The sequence below is a fragment of the Mytilus californianus genome, unplaced genomic scaffold (assembly GCF_021869535.1).
Source record: "Mytilus californianus isolate M0D057914Y unplaced genomic scaffold, xbMytCali1.0.p SCAF_5, whole genome shotgun sequence".
In the NCBI taxonomy this organism is placed as follows: Eukaryota; Metazoa; Mollusca; class Bivalvia; order Mytilida; family Mytilidae; genus Mytilus; species Mytilus californianus.
In genome coordinates, this window is record NW_026262701.1 from 119,772,139 (window position 1) to 119,796,096 (window position 23,958).

Genomic DNA, 23,958 nt, shown 5'->3' on the forward strand with positions numbered 1-23,958 from the left:
GTCTGTAAGGGGATTCCGACAATCAGAATGAATAGTCAAATCATAAGTTTAAAAGTCAGAGACTAAAAATATCTATTAAATTTCCATTAAATATTGATCTTGATATCAAATAGCATCCTATATAAACTTGACATTCTAACAAACTCTTATTGCAAAATTCTAACAAACCTCCCTATAGCAATATATTTAATTTCAGGCAGGATTTCTATGTATAAACATGGCTGTATGTTCCTATTATAATACCGTTCAATAGGGGCAAATTGACTCAAAATGAATAATTTTTTAGAAAGTGGTCTTATATAAAGTTGACTATTGATGAAACAGGCCTTAGAAAGGAGTAGTCTCCCTTGAAGGGCCAAATGAAAAGAATCATACTGATCAAACATGTCATGAAAGGGGGATGGTAATTCTTTATTAGAACCATTTGAGAGGAAGACCACTTAATATTGTATTCAATTTTGTAAAAAAGAGAAGAGTCATTTTCTTCATTAAAAGTTATTTGTTTCAGAATTTAAATGAATTTTGATTACAGTATGATATTAACAGTAATGTCACATCATTATATTCATATAGTCGCTGTTCTAAAAAGTTTAAACCAACTGGGGAGTCTTTTGTATTAGCTGCTAAAAATATGACCATAATACAATAGATTCTGAAATGACAATTGTCAATCTTCCACACATTAACAACTTTTTCATGTGGAATTCTGCATGTCCTATTAATTTACTCTGGGAATTAACTTCATAAAAATAAACGTATCAGTCACGATGACATTTTGTTAGACTAAGTAAAGGGAATACATATTGATAGAAATGTGATGTGAAACAATATTTTCCTCTGTAGAGGATATATATGACAATGAGATAGAGTTATTAAATTTCCCTATCTACCATGGCTCAGCATGATAATACTAAAATCATAAATCGTGAAATGTCTCTTCATTTTAATATAAAATCTGTCACCTTATAAAAAAAAATCATATTTTTTTTTTTTCAAATCGTGCATGCCATCAACAATTTATTTGTCATTAGTGCATGTAACAATTTACCGCAATGATTGCAGGACAAATTAGTTTGTATCCTGTCATCCTTCCATTAAAATCCAACATTATCAAATTTACTAGTTATGTACAATTACCTGATATTGTTCAATCATTGATTTGTAGAGTGATGGAATTCTGTTGTCTAACTGTTAATAAAGGGCTGTCAACATTGTCAACAGCAAGATTAACATCTGACTGTTCTCAACATGTATGGGGGGCTAAAGGTGTCATTTACAAACAAGTCATATTGTTAACAAGTTGTAAAAAGAGGGGAGGGGGGGGGGTAAGTAATCTTCACAGAGATTATCCTGTCAACAAATTTTGCTGTCAAGTTGTATTGGGGATATGGGTGATATTTTTACAATAATCATTCTCAACAAGTTGGAGGGGGAGGGGGAGGTGGGGGGCTATAGGTTTCATGGTAGCTTTAGGTGACATTTTCTTTTGCTCTATTTCTGAGCTTTTAAAATCTCCAACCTGATCCTCTCTCTATCAGTGACATTTTCTACTGCTTTAACGCTGAACTTGGGCCAGTAACTTTTCAAATTTCCTACCTGATCCTCTATCAGTGACATTTTCTACTGCTTTAACGCTGAACTTGAGCCAGTAACTTTTCAAATTTCCTACCTGATCCTCTATCAGTGACATTTTCTCTTGCTGAGCTTGAACCAGAAACTATTCAAATTTCCTACCTGATCCTCTATCAGTAACATTTTCTCTTGCTGAGCTTGGGCCAGTAACTTTTCAAATTTCCTACCTGATCCTTTATCAGTTACATTTTCTCTTGCTGAGCTTGGGCCAGTAACTTTTCAAATTTCCTACCTGATCCTCTATCAGTGACATTTTCTCTTGCTGAGCTTGAGCCAGAAACTATTCAAATCTCCTACCTGATCCTCTATCAGTGACATTTTCTCTTGCTGAGCTTGAGCCAGTAACTTTTCAAATTTCCTACCTGATCCTCTATCAGTGACATTTTCTCTTGCTGAGCTTGAGCAAGAAACTATTCAAATCTCCTACCTGATCCTCTACCAATGACATTTTCTCTTGCTGAGCTTGAGCCAGTAACTTTTCAAATTTCCTACCCGATCCTCTATCAGTGACATTTTCTCTTGCTGAACTTGAGCCAGAAATATTCAAATCTCCTACCTGATCCTCTATCAGTGACATTTTCTCTTGCTGAACTTGAGCCAGTAACTTTTCAAATCTCCTACCTGATCCTCTATCAGTGACATTTTCTCTTGTTGTGCTTGAGCCAGAAACTATTCAAATTTCCTACCTGATCCTCTATCAGTGACATTTTCTCTTGCTGAGCTTGAGCAAGAAACTATTCAAATTTCCTACCTGATCCTCAATCAGTGACATTTTCTCTTGCTGAGCTTGAGCAAGAAACTATTCAAATTTCCTACCTGATCCTCAATCAGTGACATTTTCTCTTGCTGAGCTTGAGCCAGAAACTATTCAAATTTCCTACCTGATCCTCTATCAGTGACATTTTCTCTTGCTGAACTTGAGCCAGTAACTTTTCAAATCTCCTACCTGATCCTCTATCAGTGACATTTTCTCTTGCTGTGCTTGAGCCAGAAACTATTCAAATTTCCTACCTGATCCTCTATCAGTGACATTTTCTCTTGCTGAGCTTGAGCTAGTAATCTTTCAAGTTCCATTAATTTCTCCAAATTATCTTCGCCACTACTTAAACTGAAATAAAGTACATTTATAATTAAGAAGAATAATTAACCTATTGATCTTACTCCTAGAGAGGATGTAACACTACAACAAGTTTATTGTCCTTTAATTTGTTTTTACCATAATCATTAGGTCTATTTTAAGATTATATATGGAGGCATCATGATGATTCTCTGTCAATATAAAATACATTTTGACAAAACAAAGATACCACACATAGCTGTGCTCGCAACTGACACTTTAATAGGAAGAAAACAGAAAAGAAACAGAACCATGTCACAATATAAAAATAAGAAGATGTGATATGTTTGTCAATGACATGGATGTAATAGCTTTAGAGGTCTTTTATACACATAAATATATAATTAAACTTTCAAATAATAAACAAAAATTTTAAAAACAAGAAGAAAAGCAAGGTATGCCCAGCTTTTCTTTACTGTTATGTATGGAGTACAAATACATTCTATATTTCTGAGCAAATCATTTATAACTTTTATCCTACACTTCTTTACAGTAAAAAATTGTTTTTTGTACTCCCATTGGCTGCATTCTTATTCAAAACAATATAATTTGAATCTTGCTGCAAAGAGGACACCAAATGGTCTGAGAGGTATGGGGGAAGTGGTCCCAGATCAATGGTCTTAGAGGTATGATGGGGGAAGAGATCCTAGATCAATAGCCTCTGTATTTGTTTTATTCATCTTTAAAGAATCTAAAATATATAATATCACTACCTCACTTGTACTTTCTAACAACATTATGTCATACACTGACGTGACTTAACATTTCATCAAATTATAAATCTTTATACAAGACTTGGTGGATGGTTGTCTCATTGGCAATCAAACCACATCTTTTTTCTCTACATTAAAACTATGATTTTGATTTATTTTGGCATATTTTGGATATTATTAAAAAAAAATAAAAAAGGACATTCTTTATCCAAATCAAAATTCTACTGATAGTAAAAGCATGTTTTGATGTTCAGTTAAAACTCAATTCAATTTGGACACAGATGTCCTTCAATCTGAAATTAAAGACAAATACAAATACTTAATAAACATTCACATTTCACAAGGTTTCATTAGCTTTCCAATGTTGAATCTCAAAGCTAAACAATGGAAAGCAGTTCCAATTGCCACAGGCCGTTTTCTCAAATGATACAAAAGTTCTTGGAGTTATCATCTGTATAATAAATGAAGAAAATCACTTGAGGACAAAACAAACACTTTGTCAACTTCCATTTAAAAAACCTCTCCCTAGAAAATCCTCATTAAGAAAGACAAAAGCTTGGAAACTGAAGATTCCTTTGAAATGCAACCATACAACATTGTGCAACTGACCTAAGGCCATTTTTTTTTTTCTCCTTTAACATTTAAGCCAAGCTAGACAGCCACATAAAAATAACTTTCAATGTTTAATTGTCTATTAATTGTTTATTTGACAACAGAGCTCCATTATCCATCATTAAATCATAGCTATAACAGCTCGGTGGAATTAGATACATACATTGTATTAACACAATGGACACTAAGGGAAAACTCTGAAATGCTTCCAGTAATAACAATTAGTAAATGATGGCATGCAATATATAATCAATTCACTTTTTGTAAATAATTTACTGCAATATTATATCAACTTATTTCATTGTTCTGAGAGAAGGGGATATCATTGCAGCCTATTTATTAGTTATTTATCATTCTAATTTTTTTTTAATTTTAAATAAGACCATCCCTTCTGTACTAAAATTGTGTTTTTGTGGGACAGGCTATGTGAAAAAAAAAATGTTTTTGTAGGCACTGGTTTTAGACAGGTTTTTCTTATTCAAAGATATTGTGTTTGATTTTTTGAAAACAACAACAAAAGCTTTCAATAAACAAATATGAGAGTTTCTAAAGACTTCTTTTGTTTGTTGTTGTCAGAAAGTCAGTAATCTATAACTTTCTGTATCCCACTATAACACCTGAGACTACAATCAATAGAATTTGTTTTCCTAGATTTTAAATCTTTTACTTTAGTATTGATTCTAAATATAAATATAAGTAGTAAATACAAATCAGACACTAAGTACCTGGTTAAGTAGGTGACGACAAAGTACAAATACTGTCAATATATTGGAATTATAAAATGTGACTTCAGCACAATCGCTTTTATAGATATTAAGTGTGCAAAGAAACTATGAATGAATATATATGGATAAACTTACTATTATACTAGCATAATTTGTTGGGGTAACATACTATGATATCAGTAAAATTTGTTTTGGACAGCCTATTATGATACCAGTATACTTTGTTGGGCCAACATACTATAATACCAGTTGGGTTAACGTACTATGAAACCATATATACTTTACAAAAATAAGAAAATGTGGTATGACTTCAATTGAGACAACTATCTACCAAAGACCAAATAACTTAGTTGTAAGCAACTAAAGGTGGCCTTCAACAATGAGCAAACCCCATGTGCTTTGTTGGGGTAACTTACTATGATATCAGTATACTTTGTTGGGTCAACATATTATGATACCAGTATATTTTGTTGGGCCAACATATTATGATACCTGTATACTTTGTTGGGCCAACATACTATGATATCAGCTTAATGTTTTGGGTCAACAAACTATGTGTTTGTAACATGTAGTTGAACCAGTAATTATTCCACAAGTAGTGGAACCAGTCATTATTTCACAAGTAGTTGAACCAGTCATTATTCAAAAATTAGTGGAACCAGTCATTTTTAAACAAGTAGTTGAACCAGTCATTATTTCACAAGTAGGTGAACCAGATTTAATTCAACAAGTAGTTGAACCAGTTATTAATTAACAAGTAGTGGAACCAGTCATTAGTCAACAAGTAGTGGAACCAGTTATAAGTCAACAAGTAGTGGAACCAGTCATTAGTCAACAAGTAGTGGAACCAGTTATAAGTCAACAAGTAGTTGAACCAGTAATTATTCAACAAGTAGTTGTACCAGTTATAAGTCAACAAGTAGTGGAACCAGTCATTAGTCAACAAGTAGTGGAACCAGTCTTTAGTCAACAAGTAGTGGAACCAGTCTTTAGTCAACAAGTAGTGGAACCAGTCTTTAGTCAACAAGTAGTGGAACCAGTCTTTAGTCAACAAGTAGTGGAACCAGTCATTAGTCAACAAGTAGTGGAACCAGTTATAAGTCAACAAGTAGTTGAACCAGTAATTATTCAACAAGTAGTTGTACCAGTTATAAGTCAACAAGTAGTGGAACCAGTCATTAGTCAACAAGTAGTGGAACCAGTCTTTAGTCAACAAGTAGTGGAACCAGTCATTAGTCAACAAGTAGTGGAACCAGTCTTTAGTCAACAAGTAGTGGAACCAGTCTTTAGTCAACAAGTAGTGGAACCAGTCTTTAGTCAACAAGTAGTGGAACCAGTCTTTAGTCAACAAGTAGTGGAACCAGTCTTTAGTCAACAAGTAGTGGAACCAGTCTTTAGTCAACAAGTAGTGGAACCAGTCTTTAGTCAACAAGTAGTGGAACCAGTTATAAGTCAACAAGTAGTTGAACCAGTTATAAGTCAGCAAGTAGCAAACCAGTTAATATTCAACAAGTAGTTGAAACACTAATTATTCAAGATTAAAGTTCTTCTTTGAAGACCTGAACACTGATATCTTGCTTTAATATGATATGCTTTGTATCATTAATCTTATATTGATGTTGATTTACTACCTTCAAGTTTGGATTTTTTCCCAATCAAAAAATAGTGCTGGAGTATGCTGATTGTCTGATATAAAAATTCAGATCGGTATTGATCTATATAAAACATGTAATTCTTTATACAAAACTACTTTTATTCTATCTTTGGAGCATTTTTTTCTAAGCATATGTCAGTAATATGTTTATTATATCATGAAGTAGTTGAAATGTTCCCGCTAAAATATCATGTGCAACATTTGACAAAACTAGTACAAAAATCTAACAAAAGTTCATCAATAAAAAGGCAAGTTTTCCTCAAAAGAGGATCACATGAAATTCAGACAAATATTTTAAAAGATTTTCACCACAAATAAAATTTGTGTGAAAAATTATAAAGTTTTGTAAAAGTACACATCGGAAAATGTTTCATCAAATTATTCTCATATTATACACAAAAAAATCATTTGAATTTGACACTGTATCAAACTTAAATTTCTGTAAAAAATATCAAATTATGATTTTGATATATACTGTGGATTCATTTATTTTCTTGGATACCAATTTTCGTGGATCGAGGCAAAATTGTATTTTTGTTGAAATTTGATTTCGTGGTTTTGCCAAAGTCTGCATACATGCCTATAGTAAATTTGTACTTCGTTGAACATTTAGAATCGTGGTTGACCTTTACCCACGAAATCCACGAAAATTGGAATCCAACGAAAAATAATGAATCCACAGTAAGCTATGAACTTTTTGTGACCATACTTTGCATGTGTACTTTTAAATTTTTTGTACTGAATTATTTATATTGTTGGATGACCCTGTCACAATTAGATATTTTTGAAGGATTGAATTATTTCAGAAGTTAATTCTTTCAATGGAAGGAAGGTAATATTAGAAAAGAGGCAAAATTAATTCAACTTTATTGCTTATCTGAAACTTCATAGTATATCTATTTGCATCATGTAGTCTTAAACAAATTGACTGATTAGAAAAAGGATTTTGAAATTTGATAGGGAAATTTGTAACATTTAGTTTTATAGCAAAAATGTTCAATAATATAAGGACAAATTAAATTATGAATTTAATGCGACATATTACATATATGAACGACAAATTGATAAAATGAGACGACATGGTGATTCATTTAACTTTTTACTCTTACAAAAACACAACACAACGGAAAAGAAACCCTGTAAATGAAAATTTAATTAGAAGTATTTGCTGTAGTGTATGTCTTGGGGGATTTTAGGTTCTTAGTTAGACCATTACATGGAATGACTGTATTTATATGACTAGCTTACGGCAATAAGAAGAACATAGAGACAACTTATTCATTCTAGACTAATGAGTTAAAATTCTACAGGAAATAATGTGGCAGATGCAAAATTTGTGCTTTAATGACAGGAGTATAGTAATATGATGGAATGATATTAAACCAGAAAATGTATCAAGTTCAGGCACATCACTTTGACAGTTTCAGATTTTAACATCAATTTTCATATCAGTAATGTGTAAAGAACTAAGATACTGTAAAATAATGAAAACAGCCTTTTTAGTTTCAAGGACAGTAATAAAAATGTATAGGAAATATGTTTAAATAAAAAGGTTTTTTTCAGGAAGTTGATTGAAAAAAAAAATCAAAATTTAATCCCCAAAATGGTTTGATACATCTGTTTGTTTAAGCCTTTTATCTCAGCACAATGTCTGAGATTTTATGGAACCAAGAGAAATCCACATTCAAATTCAAATCTCACATTATCTAGAGAACATAAAGTGTACAGTAAAATATTTGACAAAATCAGTGTTTTATAAAGTACTTCTATGGGGAAAAAAACATATCAAAATCTAATTATTAATATAAAAATTTATTGACTGGACAATCACCCAACAAAAAACAGCAACCAAAATATGTGCAGCCTCTTTTCAAATCAAACTTCAAGATTTTCAACAATTGAGCTGTTCCCTATATCCATAAGTTTTAGATCATCCAGAGAATAGAAAAGTAAGTTTGACATAAAGTAGTTACAATGAAACTATTCTATTATGTGATTTACTAGTTACCCATCTTAATATAGGAGAGGCTTGAACCTTATAAGCTTGTTATTATTTATTAAAAAAATTACTAAACAATTACAGTATGACTACCTAAATGCAAGAAAGATATTGATGCCATCATCTAAAACAAACTTTTGAAACTAAGGTAAACCATCAAACCACATATACATAGAAGTACAGAAGAAAAAAATAAAATTAATTACTTATTTTTTTCTTAGAAGAAAAATATTTTGCTTCAGCATAGACGGACTTACCCTGGAGATTCTAAGTTCATAGGTCTCCCGCAGAACCAACAATAATCCAATTGAAATCCCCGTGAATTAAAATATGATGGAACTAACTCCATATCATCTATATCACTTTTACTGTTAAATTCTTGTCGACTTTTCATTTCTTTTCTAAGTGCCAAGTTTTGAAATAGTTGATTAAAATTGTGATTTTCTGGTGAGAGTAGTGCCCCTTGTTTTCTTCTATTCTGATGTCTTATAGATGGGGATAATGAATGTTCTGTATCAACACAGTCATAGTCTGTATAACTGCCAGCATGACCAGTAGAATTCAATCTTTTATGTAAACAAGCATTTTTGTCCAAGGTTACATCAAGGTTAAGCTCCTTCCTTGGTGAGTTAACCACCTGCTTTTTTAAGCAGCTGACTTTCTGTGGTGTTCCTTGTTTAGAAGAACTACCACTGTTGATTTTCTGAGGAGTTCCCGGTTTAGAAAGACAAATTCGTACATTTTTCTGTGGAGTTCTCACCAATGGTGAACCCTGATTACTGTAATTTTCTGTGACCCTAGAAATAGCCATGTCTCCTGTACTTTTCACTCGATGATGTGATAATTTGGAGTCTACTGAAGAAGTTGAATCACTATCATTTGGACTAGATATATCCACAAATCCATCATCTACCGTGTTACTTAAATTAGACTGATTTGTGTCTGAACTTTTGACATGATCATTGGTGGAACACTTGCTGTTAATTATTTCAATACCTGAATCCCGCTCAATATCTTTAACTCTCTCGTCCCGTTGATGTGAGAAAGATACATGCAGTTTGTCTGTCGGTGGAGTAAGATTATACTTATCCCCATATGTCAAATTACTAAAACCTGGCATAGCTGTTTTACCCACATCTCCGACCTGTTGTGAGATACCATTCTTTTTTCTATATTCTGATAAAATTCCACTTAAATCCATTTTTGTTCAATTAGCAGAATTCTAAATTGAGAATTAAAAGCACTTACAATACGTTAAAGCAGGTGCTTATTTCCATTTGCAATTAGATTTCTGTCCATATTTGAAAACTCAGTGTAATTGGATATAATGGTACCTGATAGCTAATCCAGGAGTACATTTTCATGTCAAATAACATGTCTTCAATATACAATTTCTAAATATTATAAAATTAATATTGTTCATCATGAATATTTAACAAGAATCAATAGAATATAAACTTTTCTAGAATTATCATTTAATGATTTAGTCGTATCGGTAATTATTCTGCAATACAACTTGCAATACTATTCACAATACCAGGTAAGACAATCTAAACAGATGCTACCACTGCATGTAAATATGTAATCGTGACAAAAATAATATCTCCACAAAATAATATCCTCAACACAAACAAACAATATTTACACGTCACTAGTTAAACAAATATTTTTTTAATCATCCAATTCTTTTTAATTAAAACTAAGTATGATGAAGAATAAATTGGCAATTGAGTTTGAAATAGTAAATTGTAATGATCGTAGGTTACACAAGAGAAGTGAATGACAATGAGAAAGTGGTCCAATCAGGTAAACTCATATAATCAATCCCATTAGTATTATCTACCATTTTTAAAACTTTTCTTTTTATAATAGTACGAATCAATATTCACTAATATCGTTCAGGATGTTGTCTCTCGGTTTTTATAGCATCCCACAATTATGAAATGGCTCAACACCTTTTACACGTTTATGACTTGAATGTTTATAATAGTATCATTAACTGTGGACAAACGACACAGTGATATCATTATGGATTTTTCACTGCCGTGTTTCTGCCGAGGGATCATGTTTGAGTTCTAGCAACATAACAATAGTAATATTGTAATGACCGCTCACCCCGGGATATAAACCCTCGGAGCACTCTTATCCAATCAGATAATACTTTCTATTGTCTTATTGATTGTACAGAAATTAGAAACTTTTTTTGTAATGATAGCCGTGTGATTATTATTAAATCTCACAGTTTGTAACAATTACGTGGAAATCATATTTTATCTCAAAATTGGATAATTTTGTAGAGAATTATTGTTTCTGAATGGTGTGGGTTACTTAATAACAGCAATTCCAGAAAGGTTTATAAGTCATTTTTTATCAACAATTATCAGTTGCATTAGTAGTTTTTTTTTTTTTAGCCAGGGACCATTATCATAGATATTTGTTTTGCCAGGGACCATTATCATAGATATTTGTTTTGCCAGGGACCATTATCATAGATATTTTTTTTGCCAGGGACCATTACAATAGATATTTGTTTTGCCTGAGACCATTATCATAGATATTTGTTTTGCCAGGGACCATTATCATAGATATTAGTGTTGCCTGAGACCATTACCATAGATATTAGTGTTGCCTGAGACCATTACCATAGATATTAGTGTTGCCTGAGACCATTACCATAGATATTAGTGTTGCCTGAGACCATTACCATAGATATTAGTGTTGCCTGAGACCATTACCATAGATATTAGTGTTGCCTGAGACCATTACCATAGATATTAGTGTTGACTGAGACCATTACCATAGATATTAGTGTTGACTGAGACCATTACCATAGATATTAGTGTTGACTGAGACCATTACCATAGATATCCACTGATGTGAGCAAATATTTTGAGAGTGTATTATTATCTGTGGTTGTCTTGGCTTATATCTAAATCTTTTTCTTCATTAGGGAATTTGGTGTTGCTAGTAGTCACTGTTGGATTCATTGCACCTTTATCAAGACTTGTATTGTATAGCTTAAGATATTGTATTGACAACTGTCTATTGCCAATGAACCTGGTTAATAACCTCTAAATAGGAATAAAATGAGATGCCAATGAAACAGCAATCCTAAAACACAATAAAACCAGAAATAAGCATCTTATGGAAAAGATGATTGGTTGACTGGTGTCTTGTGAGAATTAAACTGCTGATTGGTTGACTGGTGTCATTTGAATATGACACTGCTGATTGGTTGACTGGTGTCATTTCAATATGAAACTGCTGATTGGTTGACTGGTGTCATTTGAATATGAAACTGCTGATTGGTTGGCTGGTGTCATTTGAATATGAAACTGCTGATTGGTTGGCTGGTGTCATTTGAATATATACTGTCAGTTGAATATGAAACTGCTGACTGGTTGAATATAGAAGAACCTACATAACTTTTCCCATAAAATGTCTTCTTTATAAGAACAAAGAAGACCCTTCATCTAAATCAAAACATTTTGTGTGAAACTAGAAAAAAACCCCAAAAGGTTGGTTTCATTCAAGGTGACTCTCCTGAAAGAAGGGCTCCATTTAATCTTGAGGCAAAGTAAAGCAGTAAACAGGTGTGAAAGTGTAGTCATATATACATCAGTTTTGACAAATCAGTGCCTATCCCTGAGGTATAAGTTACAACATTGCATGTTAACTTTTACTCACAATTTACCAATCAATGTCTGATAAAATCATTTCTATGTTTTATATCAAGGTGTATTCAATACTTTAATGCATTTTAAAACAAGTATATCAATGTTTAAAAAAAAAAGATCAATTATGGTAAAATTTCATTTTCCCAAGTGGCAACAAGAAGAAATGGATCAATTATACAGTGAAATTTACATATTTTGAATTAATTTTCTGGTTGACATTAATTAAACATTACGACACTTCACATGACTGTCGGTGACGGGGAAACAGAAACAATACCATCTCCGGTGCTGTTACATAATAGTTTACACATGGATGATTTTCTTAAGATATAATATTTGATAAGTCACATGATGTCAGCAGGATATCAGCTCAGAATTGCAACAAACATGAAGTATCCTGGGGTGCATATGACATGTTAGAGCTTGCAAATAAAAATCAAAATGCTTCTTTTTTTCTTTTTAAGAAAATATGACTGAAAAATCTGTCTTAAACACAAAAGTGTTTACAATGATCATTCATTTTGTTGTTTTATTTAATTCAGTATCCTTCAGTTAAGTTACATAGTCACTGTAAGTTTATGTAACTGTCAAAACATTAACAACAATGGCTTTAGCTGGTACATGAGGTGTGCCCAACCATTAAAAAGATGTCAATGTAATAATAAAACAAGTCAACCATTAAAGGCTATGTTAGTGTTAGAAGGTAACACATTTCTAAACGGCAATTAAAAAGTGATGTTGCTTACACTATTTCTGCTTGGAAAACAAAATACCAACATAGTAGAAAATATAGTATTCCTGTTATTCCCTTGGATGTGAGACTAAATCAAATTTGAATCCTTGACTAATTCAGAAATGGTGATATACTATGTGCTTCCTTATGGAATAAATCATATTACAATTAGTCCTTCAACTTCCATTTAGAATATAATCATCAATGAAAAAGAAGGCTGAATAAAAAATATATCAAAATGAAGGGTGTTGTACAAAAACAACATCAAAACGTATTTAAAATTATTTTTTTCTTACAAAACAAATCTCATCTCATTTCCTCCCTTTTAAGTCAGCAAGGATAGTAACATTAAAAAAAAATGTAATCTGCATAAAACATAAGAACTGAGTATTTTACAGCACAGTTCATCTTCTCTGTATATAATTTGATTGAACGATTATTGCTTGCTTACTTAATATCCAGTGGAAAGTATTTCATCTATTTTCTGGAAGAGAACAAATTTGTTATTTATACCATAGACAGGTTCTGAAAGGTCAGTACACAGAGATGATTGGTGGGGGGAATTTGGACTGCCTGTGGTAGTTAGGGTATGTTTGATAGGGCCAACTACAGACCCTTTGGAGTTTTGTTGCAAGGGTTCTTTAATGTGGAGAGTGTGTGGCACTCATCCTACATGAGGCATCAGTTTATCTTATACTGACCAGACATGGCTGCTGCCATGATATTTGTACATCCTCACAGTCAAATGGACACCGTACTTTAGGAAAGGGTTTACTGCCACATGGGAGAAGTTATGGGAGGACCAGATTTCTATACCCCAGTCAACCCTTGGGGTAAACATGACAAAAATAACATGTCAATACAGGATCCTGTAGTCCCTTAAACTGAAATAAAAGTTTAACAGGAGATAAAAAATAACATGTAAATACAGTAATCCCTAGTCCTAAGTCTTGCAGGAGATCAAAATCACATAACCAATAAGCTATTTATTTGTGCCCTTTAAAAAAATTATACATTGGAAAAAATTGTGCTTAAAAAGATAAAGTTAGATTTAATAGGATGATATCAATACAATTAACTCCAATTAAAGGATGACATCAATACAATCAACTCCAATTAAAGCAAAGTTTGAATCATATAATATGACTGACCAAAATAGAATGGCTTTTTTCATTACCGTTTCATATGAGTTTTTCATTAAACCTATCCATAGGTTTACCATCTATCACGTTTATCTATTGTGTTTGTTGTATGACGTAAACTGCTCATCAAATGATGGTGTATCAAGTTGATAATTCAAGTTAGGTCAAATTATCTTAGTTTTAATGTAGCCAAAAGTATTTGCATCACAAAATTGATCAAATTACTTCTCAAAATTACAAACTATTCTCTAAAAATGGTCTTATTTTAGTTAAAAAAAAATATGAGGGCCACAAAATCAAAATCATAAATATTTTAGAAAAAGATTTAAGTGCTCTTCTGTTCTATAAATAAATTTGTAAGAGTGTTTATAATGCACTAGATTACTCTATACAGTCATTGGGTGTTCCTTTCACTCTTATATCGTGGATGAGTGTTTCCCTCAGTTTTTTTTTTTGATGGGTGTTTTCGCTCAGCTTTAAACTGTGGAGGGATGTTTCTCTTACTTTTATCTTGTGAATTGGTTTTTTTTCTTTCTCTTTTATTCCTGTTAATGGGTGTTTTTTCTTACTTTTATATTGTGAATAGGTGTATATGTAAACACTTTGAACACTTTTTTTCTTGTGGATGGTTTTCTCTCCCTTTTCTCCAGTGAATGAGTGGTTTCTTTCACTTTTATATTGTGGATGCCACTGGATGGGTGCTTTTTTCAGTCCAATTTATAATATATATGGAATGTGTATTACGTTATATTTTGGATGGGTGTTTTCTCTCAGTTTTAAACTTAGCTGCGGAACTGTAGCTCTTAGGTCCTTATGTTATTTTTTGACTATTTGCTGACCATAGATACGGATCCGCAGCTATTTTAAACTGTGTATGGGATAAAATTTTGAAAAAATCTTTCTTGAACCTTATATATCCTTTTCATTCCTTACAAACATTTAAAATGAAAATCTAAAGACTTAGGACAAAGCTACTGGACTTTGACCTATTCTATTAAATTACAGAATACTAATGGCAAGTAAGGTGAAGACCATTTGATATTCTGTAAGGGGGGGCAGGAAATTTTTTGGGGGGATTGATTATTCATCTTTATCTGTTTCTATGCATGCATTTTTTTTTTGACACAGGATATTCATTTTCAAAACCATCCTGCCCCCCCCCCCCCGCTAAAACCAATTGATTGTCCACTAATATCGTTTCTGAATAGTAATAGACAAATAAATATAACCTACCTCATGCCGACGTCTTATACAACTATGATATTTTATTGAATATAAGTTGTGAAAAATGTGCATCTGTTACAACACCAGACCAATGAAACTTTTACTACAACATTAGGTCATGTAAACAATTATTGACTAACTGGAAATTGGAGTTTATTGACAACTGGGGAAATATGAAAAGAGAGAAAATGAGGAGGGGACAGTAATTATAAATATGTGCCAACATGTACATGTAGTATGTATATCAGAATTCTGTGTCGATCAACACCCATCTCTCTTTATTCCTTACTTAATTCACAGCTTTGTCATACAAGAAATGTCACATCAAAATAATGTCTGTAATACAACTATAGGCCTATGTTTAAAACCTGTTACATCTGTACTATTGTCCTTGATAGAAATAATGTAAATTAGAGAATAAAAAGATTTAATTGGATTTCTGGTGAACACACATGCTGTCGGTAAATCTACTAAAGGGGATGTAGACTGCATTTAAATGAATGACAATGAAAACAGGGTTACTGGTGCAGACTTTGTACTATTCTTTCCATTAAGAACTAACACGATAAATTCTGCATTACTGCTAGAGTCAATCTACAGACTGGGGATGTAGACTGATGTATGAACACTATGAAAACAGGCTTACTAGTGCAGACTTTGTACTATTTTTTCATTTGGACACTGGACAAAACAAAGAGGAACATTACCTCCCAGCTCCTCTAGGCATACTTATATCTGAGGTACCCAAAGCTTGAGTCATCCAGTGACCTTGAATTTATATCAATTGTTATATTTTGATATACCGACTGGGGATGTAGATTGCATTACTGCTAGAGTCAATCTACCGACTGGGGATGTAGATTGCATTACTGCTTGAGTCAATCTACCGACTGGGGCAGTAGACTGCATTACTGCTAGAATCAATCTACAGACTGGGGCAGTAGACTGCATTACTGCTAGAATCAATCTACAGACTGGGGCAGTAGACTGCATTACTGCTAGAATCAATCTACAGACTGGGGATGTAGACTGCATTACAGCTAGAATCAATCTACAGACTGGGGATGTAGACTGCATTACTGCTAGAGTCAATCTACAGACTGGGGATGTAGACTGCATTACTGCTAGAGTCAATCTACCGACTGGGGATGTAGACTGCATTACTGCTAGAGTCAATCTACAGACTGGGGATGTAGACTGATGTATGAACACTATGAAAACAGGCTTACTAGTGCAGACTTTGTACTATTTTTTTCATTTGGACACTGGACAAAACAAAGAGGAACATTACCTCCCAGCTCCTCTAGGCATACTTATATCTGAGGTACCCAAAGCTTGAGTCATCCAGTGACCTTGAATTTATATCTTTGATCTTCAAATTAAACATCTAGTCCTGTCACAATAGTCTAGTATTGCATTAATTACAAATGTCTTGTCCTCTAACATGGATACATGATTTCATCTTTGAATCTATCTTTTAACCTTAACTTTTGATCTCTATCCTTGTTATAGAGAGTTCACTAATTTTTCAACTTTGCAACTTTTTTATGGTGAACATAAGTGATCTTTATATGGATAAACAATAAAGCAAAGTGGGGACAAAGTTCAGTGGCGGTTCCAGGGGGAGGGGTTTCAAGGGGTTGGAAACCCCCCCCTTTTTTTGACAATCAATGCTTTTGAATGGGGACATATGGTTGGAACACCACCCCCTTTTAAAAATGGCTGGATCCACCCCTGAAGTTTGCCAGTTGACAAGAGAACAATGTAAGACTAAAACCTTTCAATACAAATATGCTTTGGCAATAAAAATTTTCAGTCAGTGTATTGGAGAAATTCAGGTGCTACACTAAGTATATATTACAGAAACTCCCACAGCATGAAATTGCATCATCAACTTATGAAAGATTTTTTTAGCAGACTCAATCATTTAAAATAAACATATGCTAAATTGCACAATTTTCAAAGCTATTTCTACAATCCTAAACAGATTTTTACTCAAGTCTGAGGATATTTGCTAACTTCATCAGAAATGTTTTCCAATATTCAAGAACATTTTAATGTAAAAAGTTGTGGTATACTGAATAATGTATATAACATTTTGATAAACATCAATAAAGTCATAAAAATAAGCATGAATAAAGTATGGTATATAATTGAGAATCAGATGTGACGCCTTTACATTCTATTTACATGAAAACCAATCTAGTTTTATTTTCAGATATTAATAATGCACCACAGCAGCCATAAAAAAATATTTATAACTGTTTTATTGTTATTAATATTACAATATAACAGGCAGTTAGATTAGAGAAATATCAGACTCTTGGGACTGCAGATAAAATTGTAGCAGCCAATCAAGATGTTTCAATATTTCAACAGCCAAACTACATTTGCCCAAATATCCATGAAATTTACCTGATTTTTTACCTTTGTTTTAAAGAATTGTTGTTGAAAATTTATTATATTGATAAATATATAATCAAAGAAGTCTTTATTCATTTATTAATACATTAAATAGCACTAAATGAAGCTAAAAGCAAAGTTTTGAATAAAATACAGAATGTATTTTGCTGAAAGGAACTTTCATAAGCATTCTTCTTTATTTTGTTGCACATCTGTAATTTTCTGATTTACGTTACAGCTTTCATGATTGTGTACTGTTGTTTCCGTGGACAAAACATTTTTCGCACAAATGTGGAACATATTTGTGCAAACCTAATGTGCCCAATTTCAATTGAACACTCAATAATTGCATTCAAACTCTTGACCTTGGACTAAATACCATTTGTTTAAATAACGCTTAATCTTGCAAGTCAATGTGATGCAATGCAACCTAAAACTTGTGATTATGAAAATTTATTATCACTTTAATCCAATTTATTGGGAGGGATAATAATAAAATAAATACTTCAAAGACCAAAGAAAAAAAGGTCAAAATCAATATGAGAACATATAAAGGAATAGAATACAGTATCATAATTATTTTCAAATGTTTTTTAACTATTGTTGAAATATTTTAATTGTTAATCAACATAGAATGCATCAATTCTGAGAACTGATGAAAAAAAAATAAATGGGGAATGTGTCCATGGGAAACAGATGATGCCTCCCCTTGCATGTAACGTTATAACCGGACATAACTCAAGGATGGTAAAAGTGACACTATCCAAATTGGTACTTTATCTGAGTTTTATGGTAATAAGCATTGTGTATGAGTTTAATAACATTGGTTGAGGCAAACTTAAGTTAGAGAACGGAAACAAAAAATTCAGCAATTTTTCCATTTGTAAAGGGGCATAACTCTAGAAAGGTAAAAGTGACACCAATCAAATTCAACCTTATCTGTGTTTTGTGGTAAAAGCATTGTGTATAAGTTTCATAACATTTGGTTGAGGCAAACTAAAGTTAAAGAACAGAAACCAGTCTTTGGGACGTACAGATGTACAGACGGACAAGGGTAACACTTAATGCCCCCTCCACTACAGCGGGGGCATAAAAAAGATTTGTCTAATTACTCAAAACAACATCAAACCAACACCAAAGGACAAAGTATGATAAGGGCCATTTTTGGCCCCCTTTTTCTGATTTTAAAAACTTTGAAGTTTAAACACATCCTGCATGTGAAATGATCTATAGTGTCTGTTTGTCCATGTAGCACCTTATTTTGTTATAATAGGTGCTCATATCTGTGCAAACTAAGACATTGAAAATGCTATGAATGCGGAAATGTGTCAAAAATCTACAATTCAGTTATATTTGGAGGAGAAATTCAACATCAGCGCCAATGTAGACCATCCTGAAATTTTCAGCCATCAACTCTACTCTAATATATTTCACATTTTATTAAGTAATCACTACTTTTTTATATATATTTTGTATAGACAGCTTCCATACAATGTTCAGCAATAACATACATCTGTAGTATTTTCATCTCGAGATGTGTGATTCTTGCATTACATACACATGGTGATATTTAGAAGAAAGGTCTCAGGACCAACTACAGAGAACTCTGGTGGATAGTTTTTTCATTGGCAATCATACTGCATCTTCTTATCTTTATATTCAAGCAGGAAAACATGTGAAATAAAAATTGCAAACGCCTTGTACCAAAATAACCTTCTACCACCTGCTTTAAATGGTAAAGATGAAAAAACTAGAGGCTCTAAAGAGCCTGTGTCGCTCACCTTGGTCTATGTGAATATTAAATAAAGGACGCAGATGGATTCATGACAAAATTGTGTTTTGGTGATGGTGATGTGTTTGTACATCTTAATTTACTGAACATTTTTCCTGCTTACAATTATCTCTATCTATAATTAACTTGGCCCAGTAGTTTCAGAGGAGAAGATTTTTGTAAAAGATTACTAAGATTTACGAAAAAATGGTTAAAAATTGACTATAAAGGGCAATAACTCCTAAAGGGGTCAACTGACAATTTCGGTCATGTTGACTTATTTGTAGATCTTACTTTGCCGACATTTATTGTTTTTTACAGTTTATCTCTATCTATAATAATATTCAAGATAATAACCAAAGACAGCAAAATTACCTTAAAATTACCAATTCAAAGGCAGCAACGATTCATCTGAAAATTTCAGGGCAGATAGATCTTGACCTGATAAACAATTTTACTTCTGTCAGATTTGCTTTAAATGCTTTGGTTTTTGAGTTAAAAGCCAAAAACTGAATTTTACCCCTATGTTCTATTTTTAGCAGTGGCGGCCATCTTGGTTGGTTGACCAGGTCACGCCACACATTTTTAAAACTAGATAACCAAATGATGATTGTGGCCAAGTTTGGTTTAATTTGGCCACGTAGTTTCAGAGAAGAAGATTTTTGTAAAAGATTACTAAGATTTACGAAAAATTGTTAAAAATTGACTATAAAGGGCAATAACTCCTAAAGGGGTCAACTGACCATTTCAGTCATGTTGACTTATTTGTTAATCTTACTTTGCTGAACATTATTGCTGTTTACAGTTTATCTCTATCTATAATAATATTCAAGATAATAACCAAAAACAGCAAAATTTCCTTAAAATTACCAATTCAGGGGCAGCAACCCAACAACAGGTTGTTCGATTCATCTGAAAATTTCAGGGCAGATAAATCTTGACCTTATAAACAATTTTACTTCATGTCAGATTTGCTCTAAATACTTTGGTTTTTGAGTTATAAGCCAAAAACTGCATTTTACCCCTATGTTTTATTTTTAGCTGTGGCCGCCATCTTGGTTGGTTGGCCGGGTCACGCCACACATTTTTTAAACTAGATACCCCAATGATGATTGTGGCCAAGTTTGGTTTAGTTTGGCCCAGTTGTTTCAGAGGAGAAGATTTTTGTAAAAGATAACTAAGATTTACGAAAAATGGTTAAAAATTGACTATAAAGGGCAATAACTCCTAAAGGGGTCAACTGACCATTTCAGTCATGTTGACTTATTTGTTAATCTTACTTTGCTGAACATTATTGCTGTTTACAGTTTATCTCTATCTATAATAATATTCAAGATAATAACCAAAAACAGCAAAATTTCCTTAAAATTACCAATTCAGGGGCAGCAACCCAATAACGGGTTGTCCGATTCATCTGAAAATTTCAGGGCAGATAGATCTTGACCTGATGAACAATTTTACCCCCACGTCAGATTTGCTCTTAATGCTTTGGTTTTTGAGTTATAAGCTAAAAACTGCATTTTACCCCTATGTTCTATTTTTAGCTGTGGCGGCCATCTTGGTTGGTTGACCAGGTCACGCCACACATTTTTAAAACTAGATAGCCCAATGATGATTGTGGCCAAGTTTGGTTAAATTTGGCCCAGTAGTTTCAGAGGAGAAGATTTTTGTAAAAGTTTACGGACGACGGACGACGGACGCAGGACGACGGACGCAAAGTGATGAGAAAAGCTCACTTGACCTTTCAGGTCAGGTGAGCTAAAAATACAAAAGTATGTTCCACTGGCAAAGATCTATTTGTAAGGTAACTATCCAACATTAAAACCAACACCTACTGAAGAACTTGATCATTATTGATAAGACGACTGTGAAAAGAACCATCCTTATTCCTTTAAGTGGAATGATTCAATCAACGTTTTATGATGATGGTTCTGACAATAGGAGCTTTTGTGCCAATAACAGGGAAAAACATTGTTAATTACTGTGACAATCACAGCCCGGGATGATTATAACGAGAAAATAAGTTTCATCAGGTCATCCAAAAGGCTAGTTATTATTAATCAATGGTTACTCAGACGTCTAACTGACCGTGTAAACCGTCTTTATCTGTGTGGTAATCGTGAAGGACAATCAATTATCCAAATGTCAATCTTGTTAATCTTCGGTGAAAGGTACCAACGACAAGCTACGCGGGACTTTAGAGAACACTTTGTTTTCATGAATAATTGATAACTTCTTCTTAAAAACAATTTTCTTTACGTCCACATACTTTTTTACTGGAGGCTATGGGATTTACAGAGAATTACAAGCACAGTTATGTCTTAAACCACGACATTTTATAATTTATAAAAGTGTGATCATTACCAACTATAAACATTTTCTTATAATAAAAATAATGAATCATAGCAAACTTTAGTCAATGTGACGTCAAGTTTTAAAGAAGGCAACACTTTAAATCAAATCTTTATGATACTTAAGTTCCTGCGATGTCAATTTTTGTCAAGTTAATTAAATTAAACCAGCAGATGTAAAACTAAAACTATGTTCAGTAAATTATTTTACGATGAAAATTACATGTTCATAATCACCAACAGTATGAAGTTTGCCACGATGATTTATCCCGAGAATCATCAATCTCGTCAAGATAGCATGTTTTCAAGTGAGTCCTGATTTAATTAACTTTACCAAACATGGATCAAGTGTTTAAATGATTAAATTTAATCCTAAATTCACCATAGAATAAACACGTAACAACTATAAGATAATAGCTTTGGATTTTGTGGGGATTTTGAATGAACTTTGACCTATCTGCTGCAATGACGTAGCGTATAATTCAGCTATTCTGATAGTCTTTTACAAAATTATATGATTGACTGATTATTCAAGTAGAACGTCCAGTGGCAAATATTTCATGCATATTCAGAATTATATGATAGAAGGATAAGAATATATAGAAAAGTCTCAAATGCAAAATTGATAACTATTTCAAACAGAAGTGACAAATTTAAAAATTCTATATTTGATTTGGATGGGGTAAAAGTGTCAAAATTAAAAGTTCTGTTCTGAAACAGGGAATTGAACATTCCAATATTCATTCATAAGACTTGACAGTACTGAATATAATTACGTTGTGTAAAATTATATTAAATCAGTTAATAGTAATAAGATAAAAAGAATTATGTTTTAAACCCAAACAAGAATGCGTCCATAGTACACGGATGCCCCATTCACAATATCATTTTCTATGTTCAGTGGACCGTGAAATTGGGGGTCAAAACTCTAATTTGGCATTACAATTAGAAAGATCATATCATAGGGAACATGTGTATTAAGTTTCAAGTTGATTGGACTTCAACTTCATCAAAAACTATCTTGACCAAAAACTTTAACCTGAAGCGGGACAGACGGATGAACAGACGGAATGGGAGAGTAAACAGACGCACAGACCGAAAAACATAATGCCCCTAGGTGGGGCATAAAAATTGGTAAAATCAATTGGAGATACTTTTTGCTGTTGACACTTTTTAAATTATTTTACAGTGCCGTTTATTGACAAAGTAATGTTTAATAACAAGGGTATAACAAAAGCAACTATGGACTTTATATGATATGTAATGGACACATGAATATACTGGACACAGAGATTTATTCTATGTACCAAGTTGCCTTGTTTTATAACTAGCATTGTTCCTTTTAGCTTGAAATTTGTTATGCAATATCTTTGGCATATAATCCTAAGAGCTGTTATAAAGAGAAACCTTAGGAAAGGAATTTCTATCCAAGTAGAATTGAAAATAAAAATTCTAAAATATTAATTGAACTACTAAAAATTTGTTTAACACCCATGCAGGATTTTAATAGTAGACGACTTTATAATTTCAGGTTTATGAATGAACTGCCCCAGTTGACCTTGGGTTATGAAATTGGAAAGGGAGATGACCATTTGACCATCCTTTGGTCTACACATATCAAACTACAAAATGTATTTAAATTGGAAAGGGGCATAATAGGACCATTTGACCATCCTTTGGTGTACACATAGCAAACTATTAGAATTGGAAAGGGGCATAATAGGACCATTTGACCATCCTTTGGTGTACACATAGCAAACTATTAGAATTGGAAAGGGGCATAATAGGACCATTTGACCATCTTTTGGTGTACACATATTAAACTATTAGAATTGGAAAGGGGCATAATAGGACCATTTAACCATCTTTTGGTGTACACATATTAAACTATTAAAATTGGAAAGGGGCATAATAGGACCATTTGACCATCTTTTGGTGTACACATATTAAACTATTAGAATTGGAAAGGGGCATAATAGGACCATTTGACCATCTTTTGGTGTACACATATTAAACTATTAGAATTGGAAAGGGGCATAATAGGACCATTTGACCATCTTTTGGTGTACACATATTAAACTATTAGAATTGGAAAGGGGCATAATAGGACCATTTGGCCATCTTTTAGTGTACACATATTAAACTATTAAAATTGGAAAGGGGCGTAATAGGACCATTTGACCATCTTTTGGTGTACGCATATTA

At 32.7% G+C, this 23,958-nt stretch overlaps 1 protein-coding gene across 9 annotated transcripts in view; it reads right to left on the reverse strand.

The window, feature by feature from the left end:
* LOC127700884 (pleckstrin homology-like domain family B member 2) overlaps window positions 1-23,958 on the reverse strand; it is a 142,529-nt gene that overhangs the window by 10,916 nt on the left and 107,655 nt on the right. For all 9 annotated transcript variants that reach the window (XM_052204589.1, XM_052204588.1, XM_052204586.1 and 6 more), the window contains one exon: window positions 2,644-2,740. In XM_052204589.1, the coding sequence (XP_052060549.1) occupies window positions 2,644-2,740 (97 nt within the window). The remainder of the gene's footprint in view (window positions 1-2,643; window positions 2,741-23,958) is intronic.